Source organism: Lonchura striata, chromosome 5, assembly GCF_050655825.1.
Source record: "Lonchura striata isolate lonStrDom1 chromosome 5, ASM5065582v1, whole genome shotgun sequence".
Classification (NCBI taxonomy): Eukaryota; Metazoa; Chordata; class Aves; order Passeriformes; family Estrildidae; genus Lonchura; species Lonchura striata.
Window position 1 is genome coordinate 4610792 of NC_140707.1, and position 11251 is coordinate 4622042.

At 55.3% G+C, this 11251-nt stretch overlaps 2 protein-coding genes across 2 annotated transcripts; both read right to left on the minus strand.

Annotated features, from left to right (window-relative positions):
* Positions 1–813: 813 nt before the first annotated feature.
* On the minus strand, positions 814–2388 carry LOC146767156 (uncharacterized). The gene is given in 2 exon segments (XM_085581100.1): positions 814–1985; positions 1988–2388. Coding segments are annotated over 2 exon segments (1566 nt in total). The 5' UTR covers positions 2385–2388; the 3' UTR covers positions 814–816.
* A 544-nt stretch (positions 2389–2932) lies between these two features.
* On the minus strand, positions 2933–10882 carry LOC146767157 (uncharacterized). The gene is made up of 2 exons (XM_085581137.1): positions 10801–10882; positions 2933–3789 (listed from the first exon to the last, which is right to left on the minus strand). The coding sequence occupies exon 2, from the start codon at positions 3734–3736 to the stop codon at positions 2939–2941; it is 798 nt and encodes a 265-aa protein (XP_085437263.1). The 5' UTR covers positions 3737–3789; positions 10801–10882; the 3' UTR covers positions 2933–2938.
* Between the last annotated feature and the right edge of the window lie 369 nt (positions 10883–11251).

Genomic DNA, 11251 nt, shown 5'->3' on the forward strand with positions numbered 1-11251 from the left:
GACGTCACTGGGGACACTTGGGGACATTCTGAGGACGCTCTGGGGACACTGATGGGGGTGGCGGTGGGTCAGGGGCTGAATGAGTCCCTCGGTGCCTTGCAGCAGAGCCGGGTTATAAATGACAATAGAATAATCAGCTTTTGAAATTCTGTATTGCCTTCTGCACATTGTTATTGAGCACGAGGATTTTGCTGTGGTACTTGATATTGATATTGATTACTGATAATTCCTTGCAGCTGCTCGCTGGTACAATAAAATCAATCCGTTTATGTGTGCAGCATATAACAAATTTACTGCTAGAGTAATAAACAGATATTATATCATAGGCCTTAATATATTAAAAATAGATAAACATTAAATAGATCAATAATAAATACTGGAATAGAGACTATGTAATGTTAAAATGCTTTTGTGTGACTGACTCAGGTGTAAAACAATTCAGTTGTTTCCCACATCTGTGGACCAGCCTCACCAGGTGATACCAGTGACACAAAGCTCAGAAGAATTTATGAATTTATCAGGGGGCCTGAAACAACAGGGTGGAACCATGAGAAGAAATCAAAAATATCGACTTAATCTACAGAATGTCCTGCAGACAAGTCAGAGGTGAGACCCAAACACGAGTTCCTGGGACACACAAACCTCCCGGGAGTGTTTGAATAATGTCAAAACTCAGGAGTGTGTTCCTGGCCCTGCAGTGGAACCGGATCCGGAGAACGAAGGGTTAAGTTGAGGGCGAGTTCTTTGGCCAGCCCCAAAACCCTTTTTTATCCCTGATTAAACTTTGTTTAGTAATCCCTTAGTGAACTTTGTTTTTCACACCCCACTGGGATTTGGGGGGGCCGGGGGGGTCCCTGGACAGCCCCCGCTGCTGAGCACTGACCCCCCCTCACCGAGCACCGGGACCCCCCAACAACCGCACCCGCACCCCTTCAGTGCCCCCGACCCCCCTGAGCACCGGGCCCGGACCCCCCTTTGTGCCCCCCACCCATCACGGGGGTTCCGCCCCCTCCCCTTTGACCCCCAGAGCCGCAGGACCCCCGGGAACAGCGCCGGGACCGGGGGGGCCCAGGGATGTGAGAATTGGATTCGTAAAGGATTCCCAAATCCTGGCAGAAAACTCACACTGCCTTGGACTTGTCCATGCAAACTCTGAGATTTTATTGTGCCAGCGAGCAGCTGCAAGGAATTATCAATAATCAATATCAGTATGAGCACCTGAGCAAAATGCTGGGCGTCAATAGGAACCTGCAAAAGGCAACAGAGAAATGCCAAACCCAACAGAAAAAGTAGAAAAATGCAAAAGGCAGTAGGGGAATGCAAAAGCCTTCTGAGTGCTCTCAGAATGTCCCCAGGTGCGGCTGGTAACGTCATCCCAGAAACTCCCATCAGCATGTGGGACAATGCCCATGAAAATTCCCAGAAAATTCTCCGAATTGGTCTCAAATCCCACGCGAGGAGGGGACTGGTGACGCCAGCGCTGTCTACCAGGATGTCACTGTCCCTGATGCCATCAGAGCGGTGCCATCGCTGCAGCAGCCTGGGGAGATCCTCCACGGCTTTTTGGCACCGCTGGGCCAGGGCGCGCCTGCTGGGGCCACCGGGGCCGCCGGAGCCACCACAGGGACTCAAGAGGAGGTCATGGATGTCCCCAAGTGTCCCCAGCAGGTGATCCTTGCCCAGGCAGGCACTGGCATCCCACGGCTGCTCAAACTCGGCCACTTTGGCCACCAAGGCCTCAGGGACATCGGGGGACGCCTTCTTTGTCCCCTCCAGGATGGCCTCGATGTCCCCGAGCCGGCGCTGCAGCTCCTCGGGGAACCACCTGCCTCCTTCACACTCTTCCACCAAGCGCTCCAGCGGCCCCAGGGCCACCTGTGCCCAATGTCCCCTTCTGGTGGCCACCATGGCTTGGCTGCTGGCCACCACGGCCTCTCCCACGGCCTCGCTGGTGGCCGCAGCCACCTGGGCCTTGTGCATGGCCCTGCCAAGGCCCTCTTTTCCCTGCCCAGGGCCACCTTCAGCTGCTGGGCTGTGGCCACCAGGCTGCTCCCAGCTGTCCTCCTGCGGGTGGCCACGTTCTGCAGGTCCCCGGCCCGGATGGCAGCGATGGCCGCGTCCCAGCGGGCGTCACGGAGCTCGGTGGCATCCCAGGCCAGCAGGGCCCAGCTGTCCTCGAGCCTGACCACCAACTCCTGCCAGGCCCAGGCCGCAGCTCTCACATCAGCCCAGGTGGCCCCTGGGGTGGCCCCAAGTGTGGCCAGAGCCTGGCCCAGGGAGGGGACACCACGGTGGCCCAGGGAGGTGACATCGCCCTGCTCCAGGGTCTCACGGAGACTCCAGGTGAAGTTCCTCAGGTTCCCGTGCAGGTACTCTGGGGACATGAGCTGCTGCTCGTCCCTCTGTAACCCGGTCACGGTGGCTGCCACCTCACCCAGGGTGGCCACCACATTCACCAGTGACTCTAGCTGGTACAGGTACACCTGGGGAGGGGACAGGGGAGGTGTCACAGACCTGGTGGCACTTGTGGCCTCCTGCGGTGGTCCCTGTGTCCTCCCAGGGTCCCCTTTGTCCCCTCCTGAGGGCTCTGATGTCCCCTCTGTCCCTTTGTCACCCCCTCAACCCCTCTGTCACACCCCTGCCACCCCCCACTGTCCTCTCTTCTTGCCCAGGGAGCCTTAAACTGTGTCTGTGTCTCCCACAGTTTCTGCTCAGTCAGGCCTCAGATATCCGGCCCCTTTATCAGCTCCATTGCTTTTCTCTCTGTTTTATTCCCCATACGGGGGCACCAGGGCTCTGCCCAACGGGGGTCACTGGGGATCATCCAGCCCGGATCTTCCCATGGGGGATGGAGCTGCAGGAGCACACCAAGCTCTTCCCTCACTCTCTTCCCTCACTCCAAGCTCTTCCCTCACTCGGGGCACTCACAGGGCTTCCCTTATTGGTGCCTCCGTTGGTGCCGGCTCAAGTGAAAGCTCCTGGAGAAGCTCTTCCCACACTTCCCACACTCGTAGGGCCTCTCCCCGGCGTGGATGCGCCGGTGCACGGTGAGGTCGGAGTTGTGCTTGAAGCCCTTCCCGCAGTCGGGGCAGCGGTAGGGCCTCTCCTCTGTGTGAATCCGCTCATGTAGGAGGAGATTGGAGCTGGTCCGAAACCTCTTCCCACACTGGGGACACTCGTAGGGCCTCTCCCCAGTGTGGATGCGCTGGTGTCTTCTCAGGGCAGAGCTCCACCCAAAGCTCTTCCCACATTCCAAGCACTCGTAGGGCCGTTCCCCAGTGTGGATCACCTGGTGTTCGAGGAGGCTAGACCTGTCTTTGAAGCCCTTCTCACACTTCCCACACTCGTAGGGCCTCTCCCTGGTGTGGATGCGCCGGTGCCTGATGAGATTGGAGTTTTGCTTGAAGCCCATCCCGCAGTCGGGGCAGTGGAAGGGCCTCTCCTCTGTGTGACTCCGCTCATGTACGAGGAGATCAGAGCTGATCCAAAACCTCTTCCCACACTCCCCACACTCGTAGGGCCGTTCCCCAGTGTGGATCACCTGGTGCCGGATGAGGCTAGAGCTCCACCTGAAACCCTGCCCACATTCCAAACACTTGTGGGAGTTCTCCCTGCCATGAAGCTTCTCCACCAGCTCCGAGCTCCGCCTGGATCTCCGCCCGCCTTCCTGGCTCAGGGGGCTCTTTCCTCCCCACAGCTCCCTGGGCTGGGTTTGCAGCTCCTCCTCCTGCAGCATCTCCGGGGCTTTTCCTCCTCCTCCATCCAGCCACACCCAGGGAATGACAAATCCTGGTTTGGGGAAAAAAACAAGAGGAGAGCACCTTGGACTGGAGGTTCCTCCTTGCCCAAGTTCATCTCAGGAAGTCACTGGGAATCTTGTGTCTGTAAGAACCTCCATAACACCAAGATTCAGCCCAAAAACTCCACAAACTACCAAGACACAGATCGAAAACTCCCCAAACATCACAAGTCAGCAAATCCTTCTCCAAAACATAAAGATTCAGCTGCCACATAAAACCAAAGCACCAACATTTAGCCCAAGAAAGCTCAGAAACACCAAGATTCACCCCGTGAAAATCGTGGTTCCCCCTCCACAGTCACCTGCTACATGTGGGCGAAGCAAAGCTCCTGGGGCTGGGGGGAGGCTGCAGACACAGGGAGGGGTGGAACCTTCTGCTGCTTCCTCTTTCTGCTCCTCCTCCTCCTCCTGTGTCTCTACTCTTTCTCACACTCCTCTTCCTCCTGCTATTCCTCCTTCTCCTCCACAATCCCATCTTCTCCTGCCATGTCCATCATTTGACCATTCTGTACCTCAAGCCTGCTTCTCCTTCCCTTCCCCTCCTGCCCCCAGGCCCAGCACCCACTGCCGGCTCCCTCTTCCCCCCACACCCACAGCATCCCAGCGCAGGGGCAGGGATGGAGCTGGGGCAGGTCGGGCTGGGGCAGCGCTGGGCTCTCGGCCGCTCCCGCCCGCACTCGGTCCCCACTGCAGCCGCTCCCGCCAGGACAGCGCGGGGGGCCCGGCCTTGGCGCTGCCCCACTCCCACCTCCCCAAATTCCCCTCGCGGGGCCATGGGGCCGAGGGGGGGCGCAGGTGGGTCCAGGTGGGGAACGCGGGGAGCTGCGAGTCTGCCTGGCAACTGGTGAGTCATCAGCGCCGCGGGCTCTGATTGGCTGAGCTCGGCCCGAGCCCTGGGGCTGCAGCACAGAGGGGACACCCTGCTCCAGGGGGGATGTCCCACAAACGGGGGACCCCATGGAAGGAACCACAGGAAAGTGTCTTTACAAACAGATGCTCTGAATCTGCTCAGAGATAGGGCCAGGGACCTGTTCATAAGGAAGTGACAGCAGACACAATCTGTCTCAGAAAATGTTATTAACTGATGACACAGACTGCTCCTCAGCCAAGGTCCTTCTCAGAAGTTCCAGAAGAAAAACAAAGACTTAACAGAGCCATGAATATCATTTGCTATATAAAAACAGGGAGCATATTATGGGAGTATGTAGTAGGTGGATTGGGAAGTCTGTACCTCTCAAGTACTTCAGTCAATGCGGAAAGGGAGAGGAAGATGTGGCCAGGAGAATTAGGATGAAAAGGAGGCTGTGTCCTCCAACACTGTCCGGGGCGGCGGGCAGGGAGTGCAGCTGAAGGAGCCTCACCCACTTTGGGTGATCGGCTCCCTTGGCTGGTGGCGGCACCGGGGATTGATTGGGGACCCGGGAGTGACCAGGAGACAGACGAGTGACACATCAGGGGGTCTGTGAAGAGTCAGCAGGGAGAGAGCACTGAAAATCTCATCAGTGAGTGCCCTGGGATCCTCGGGGAGTGAACATGGCAGGGCACCCATGGAGGGGAGAAAAGGGAAAGACAGGGAGGGTCCTGGCCAAAGGGATGATGATCCCAAAATGTCTCTGAAGGGTCCCTTGGGAGAATGCTGAGGTAGTTTGCACATTCCCCCAGAGGTAATTAAGGACATGGACACCCAGGGAGGAAATAAGGGAAATTGAGAAGGCATTTGGAAAACAAGGGAATGGAGGGTGTTGGTGTGCTGGGAAGGGATCAGGTGAAGGGGAGTGTGCAGCAATATCATTACAGCAAGAGGCAGCAGGAGGAATCTATGTGGTAATAAAAAGGATGACGGAAAAGAGGAGAAGGAGAGAAATACTCAGGATTGGGATGATTTTCAGCAGGGTCTTATTCTCGAAATTTGCCAGCTGATCCAGATCCTTTCCATCCCCGGTTTCCAGGAGAGGAAAAGCAGGAGGTCAGGATGCCAGGGGTTTTTCTCTGGGTTGAATGACCCAGAGTGGGTGTGGGCAATCTCAGAAGTAACACTACCCACGAACAAAAAGGAGCTGTGACAATGTTGAGGATTAGAAGGGAATTACACAACCTGGATTGAGGATTCTCTGTTCCAGCCAGAACACTGTAGGACTTTTTAACCCCAGACAGCCTCCATATTGTGGTATGGGCAGGAGAAAGAGAGCAAAACTTGAGAAAATGAACAACCAAAAATATTGATGCCTCAGCTGTGGCTCTTCCAGACTCAGAAAAGTGTTGGGAAGGATGGATAAATTTAATTATTCATAATACAGCCAGGCTGAAAACAATCCTCCCTACTGGCTGGACAATACAGTTACCTACGGATAAATCCAAAAGTCAAATAGACTGTTCCATCTCACCCCCCAAAATGTATGGTTCACCCCGCACCTGTAACCCTCCCCTAAAACATCAAGTGCCTGTAGCCCCATTGGCCCAAGTCTTGTTCCAGCCCACCTTGAAGCCCCTGATAAGGGGTCTCTGAGGGGCCAGACGCTCTCTTGGATCTTCCCCCCTCTCAGGACCTCCACCCTGTCCTAGAGCATCCTCTTCTCTCTCCCCTCCCCCATCCCCTCAAGCTTGCCAGGTGCTGCATCTGGCAGCTCCAAGCAAGACCTTTCTCCATCCCCAATAAACCTCATATCCTAAGAGCAGCCTTCAGAGATCTCTCGTCTCCATTCACCTAAACCGTCCTGGAGTACAGTGCTCCCTACAGAAAAGAAATTGGAATTCTAGGTGAATGTTAAACGGGGCCATGCCAAAGGAATTCTTGGGCCAAAATGTTTCACCCAGTGGCCACAGTGGCCTCATTGGCTGCAGAATTGTGCAGCCACAGCTTCCACGGGAACCGAGGCCCAAAACCTGATGACAACAGGATCTCCAACTGTTCCAGTCTGCCATCAAGTTCAAGCTTTGATAACCAAAAGAGCCTCGCAATGGATGAGCAGTGCTCGGTTATTACAGTGTGAAACTTGTTCAGTGGCACAGGAGGATTCAGAACTGAGGACAGGGCAAGGGTTTAACCCAGCCTCCTGTTTGAACAGCCCACAGAGGGGCTGGGAAGAAACCCAGCACTGCATTCAAGTGACACAGCTCCAGACCCAGCCTGGGGGAGATTCAGGAGACATTGCCTGGCCTGAGGCAGAAAATGTCTTTGTGGATGGCTCTTCAAGGGCAGCAGAAGGGAAAAGAGTTCCAAGACACGCTGTTATTGAGGAAAGGGAATCAGACAAAGCGCAGGTTACCCCCCATGGTCAGCTCAACCAGCACAGCTGTGTGTGCTTGTAAGAGCCTGGCACTGAAATGCCCTGAGCAGGAAGGCTTCAATATCTTCTGGTGACACCATCTCACCTAACAGGGGGGCAAAAGCAATTCTGATTGCTCAGCAAACACTGGATCACTTAATAAGGTATTTCCAAAAGAAATAATTCCAATAAAAGGCATTGTGGAAGAAACAGACTCAGAGAGCAGAACTCATTTCACAGGAAAGATCCTCCAGGGGGTTATGGCAGCTTTAGGAATATAAATGGGACCTCCATAATCCCTGGCACCCCCACAGCTCAGGCTGGGTACAAAGAATGAATGGGGAAAGAAAGAAACACCTTTGGAAGCTGGGGATAGAAACCAGGATGCCATGGGTACGGCTTTTGCCATTGGCTTGGGCAAGAAGAAGAGCCAGACCCAGGGCAGATACTAAATTATTTCCCTTGCATGTGATCTCGGGAATTCCTTACTCTGGTAATTCTCCACCTAGTGCAGGGTGGAGATAAGGGATGCACATTTAAAGCAGTCTGTGGCCAGAATCCTGTCTCTGGTGCAATCTCTCCCCCAGGAAGCTGGGCTGGCACAGAGCCTGCCTTGGCACTTTGCTGTTGCCAACATCCAAGCAGGACATGGGCTCTGCCTAAGGAGGGCAAAGCAGCACCACTGGTGGCCAAGTGGCGTGGCCCATGCCAAGGGGCCCCGAGGCCAGAAACAGCCGCCAGCACAGCTGAACACGGGGGGACCCCTCAGCCTGGGCTCCAGGTCTCTGCAGCCCCGGAGATTTGCACTTCCCGCCTGCAGCAGGAGGATGGGAGGCCCCCCTGAGCCTGCACTGAAGGCAGCGCAGCAGCAGCCAGGGCTCCACAGCGGGGCAAGGCCCTGGGCCTGCCCACACCTCCTCTGCTGAAATCCTCGGCCTGGCCACCCTCCTTGGGCAGCTCCAGCCACCGGGGCCAGCCCTTGCTGCCACTGCTGCAGCTTCAGTGCTCGCTGGGCCTGCACTGCCACAGCTGCTGGGGACACACCGGGACAATTCCACTCTGGCTCTCACTCACACTCACACACTGCCCTGCCTGCCAGTGCATCCATGGAAAATAGACCAGCTCATAGACTTGAACATTGTTAACCTTTGATTTCTCTACTCAGGCTTGCTTTGCCTTGGCCTTAGGGAAAGAAATGTTAAAGGTTTTGTTAAGGGATGTTACACCACTCAGTGGAGATGAGTTTCACATCTCAACACACTGGGAATGGCCCAAAAGATACCCACAAAGACAACGACCAGCAGCAAAACATCAACCCCAGCAGCAAACAGCAACCAACACCTACCCCAGACACTGCCCCCGGCAGGGCTGCAGACACCTGGTCTGCAAAAGGCTGAGAAGGAAATCCAGCACTTCCCACCTCATTAACAGCAGAAGCAAAGAAATCCGAGTCCAATAGGAAACCAAATAATAAAACTGCACAACTTGAAACTACAGAATATTAAACCAGTGGATTTAGATTGCTTCAGACTGCACAAATTTGGGGAAAATCGAGTAAAACCCACATGTAATGGAACTATTTTCTCTGCACACCTGGGCGATGTGGGAATGGAAAGATTTTTGTTGCATATCCTGGCAAGAATCAAGGAATGCCTTTAACACTAAAAAGATTAGTGAAGTTTTTCTTTTTCCTGAAGTTTCAATGCAAAGTTTAGAGCATTAGAGTATTTTTTTATTACTCATACTTCTATGTAGCTGGTTAGGTTTGGGTAAAGAATGTGAGAATGAGTTTTTCTTCCGAGGGGAAGTAAAAAAAAACTGAATCACCTTGGGATTTTTTGTCTATGTTTTTGCATAGCAGTAAAATACACCAAAATTTTGATCTGGGTTTCTCGAAGTTCACTTTTAGGCTGCATGACTAGAAGAGATTTAAAGTGAGCCCTTAATGTTTAAACAGGTAGCCTGGACAGGAGTTTTAGACATGCAAATTAAGACTGCTGGGGCAAAGTGGGGACAATGTACCTGGCTCTTCTTGCCTGGGGCAGGAATTGGCTGATTCCCTCTGCCCCTCACCCCAAGCTCTGCCTGCTTGCACAGATGGAATCTGCACAGCTGAAGGCAGAGCCCATGCTGAGGATCTCTGACTCTGCAACAGAAATGGCTGAAGCTGCAAAGGGAAACAGCAAATGGAGAATGTTGGGGAAACTTCACTAAAATAAGGGGGTGATCATCCCTCTGCCCATTCCAACATCTGCTGTCACTGTCTGTGCTGTACAGGGTGTATCACAGCACTGGGGCTTTTCCTAGAACAAGTTCAGGGAAATCAGTTGGAATTCAAGTATTTGATGATGTAATTAGAAAAAAGCGGTCAATTGATGGAGCCCCAGCTGAAGGGAGCACCCAAAAATGGGGAAAAGATGAATGGCCACCAAAACAAATCCTACAACACCATGGATCAGCCCCTGAGAACCCACACCAATTCATATCAGGAGTCAGAGAACCCATTTATCATTTCAATGGCATCATTAGATTACAAGCTGTCCTCCGAATAAGAACCAACCAGACAGCTCCAGCTCCTGACCTTCCTGCTGACCAATCCACTGAAATGAGAAACACAACATTTCACCAGGGGATGGGATCAGATTATCTGTGAGCAGAAAAAACAGGAGTTTGTGGAAAACTAAATGACTCAAACTGCTGCTGGTAAAGAGATGACAAGGGAAAAGTGGTGAAAAAGCTAACAAAGGAAATAGGAGAGCAGTTTATGTATTGGTCAAAACATGGAAAGGATGGATATAGGACACAGTTTCGTGGCTCCCTGGCACACCAGGGGTCAAACGAATGCTGCTTCTTCTCTTCTGTGCTGCAGCAACTCTCATCTTTTTACCATGCTCCACACCTTGGCAGTGCAGCTCATCCAGCAGCTGAGCCAGGGCATGCAGGTGGCAGCCAGGCCTCCTGATCCACAAACGGCTACAAAAGGACAGGGAATGAGGGCACCGAGAATAATCCCAAAACCAAAGAGGACCCGGGAAGAACAAAACAGAGTCAAGGAGTGAATCTGCCTGGAGATAGGGCCGGGCACTTGTAGATAAGGGGAGAAACCATCAGTTCCAATAAATGTTACAAATTGACCCAGAGAGCTGCTCAAAGTCCCCGCTACATTCCCGAACTTCGAGGAGAAGAACAAAGACTTAACAGAGCCATGAATATCGGCTGTTCTACAAAAGGAGGGTGCACATTAACGAGGACAGGCTCCAGGCGCATCGGGAAGTCGGAACTTTCCAAGGAACTCAGCCGGTGGGCAGAGGCAGAGGGAGATGTGGCCGGGAAAATGAGGATAAAAAGGAGGCTGCGGATTACAGCCACGGCAGAGAGCGCACGGCAAATGCCCCACGGCCTCTGCCCCTGCTCGGCAATAAAGTCACTTTGACAGGACTCCTCGCTCTCCCCCGGGCACACGAACCTCCGGCGACGGGAATTTCCCCGCCCGCTCCCGGCCGCGGGGCAGCCCCTCTGTCCTACCCACAGCAGCCGGGCCGAGCCAGCGCTGCTCCGGCAGCGGCTCCTGCCCGGCCCCGGCGGGAAGGAGACCGCGGGCAGCCGCTCCCGCAGCGCCCTCAGCCCGGGGCCGGCACGGGCCGGACACGGCACCGGCGAGCCGCCGGAGCCCCCTGCCGCCCCCTCCGCCCGCAGCCGGCCCCGAGCCCCCGCAGAGCCCAGCGCGGCTCCCACCTGCGCCGGGGCCGCCTCCGAGCTCCGCCGCCGCCGCCTCACCGCGCTCCGGCCGCTGCCGCCGCTGCCGGGCCCGCGCAGCCGCTCGGCCAATGGCGGCGCTGCGCGGCCACGGCCGCCCTCAGCCCGCCGCCGGGGCCGCGCCGCGCCCCGCTCCCACCAATCAGCGCGCCGCAGCCGCGACTGACGGCACCGGCGGCCAATGGCAGCGAGCTCGGGGCGGGCTCTGCGCACGGCCCCGCCTCGCCCCGCGCTCTCGGCGCCCCCGGGCTGCGTGAGGGGAAAGCCGGAGATGAGGAACAGCCCCGGCACGGGCCCGGGCCCGAGCCGGGATTGAGCTGCCCACACAAACAAACTTCTCCGCGCCTCCCGCCACGGCTTTCCCGGCCCTGCGCCTCCCGTGCCTCCGCCTCTGCGGGAAGCCCAGGAGCCTCACTTCTCCTGCCCCTCG

Coding starts and splice junctions, on each gene's coding strand:
- LOC146767157 (XM_085581137.1), bottom strand. CDS start 3,736: ATGCTGCAGGAGGAGGAGCTGCAAACCCAGCCCAGGGAGCTGTGGGGA.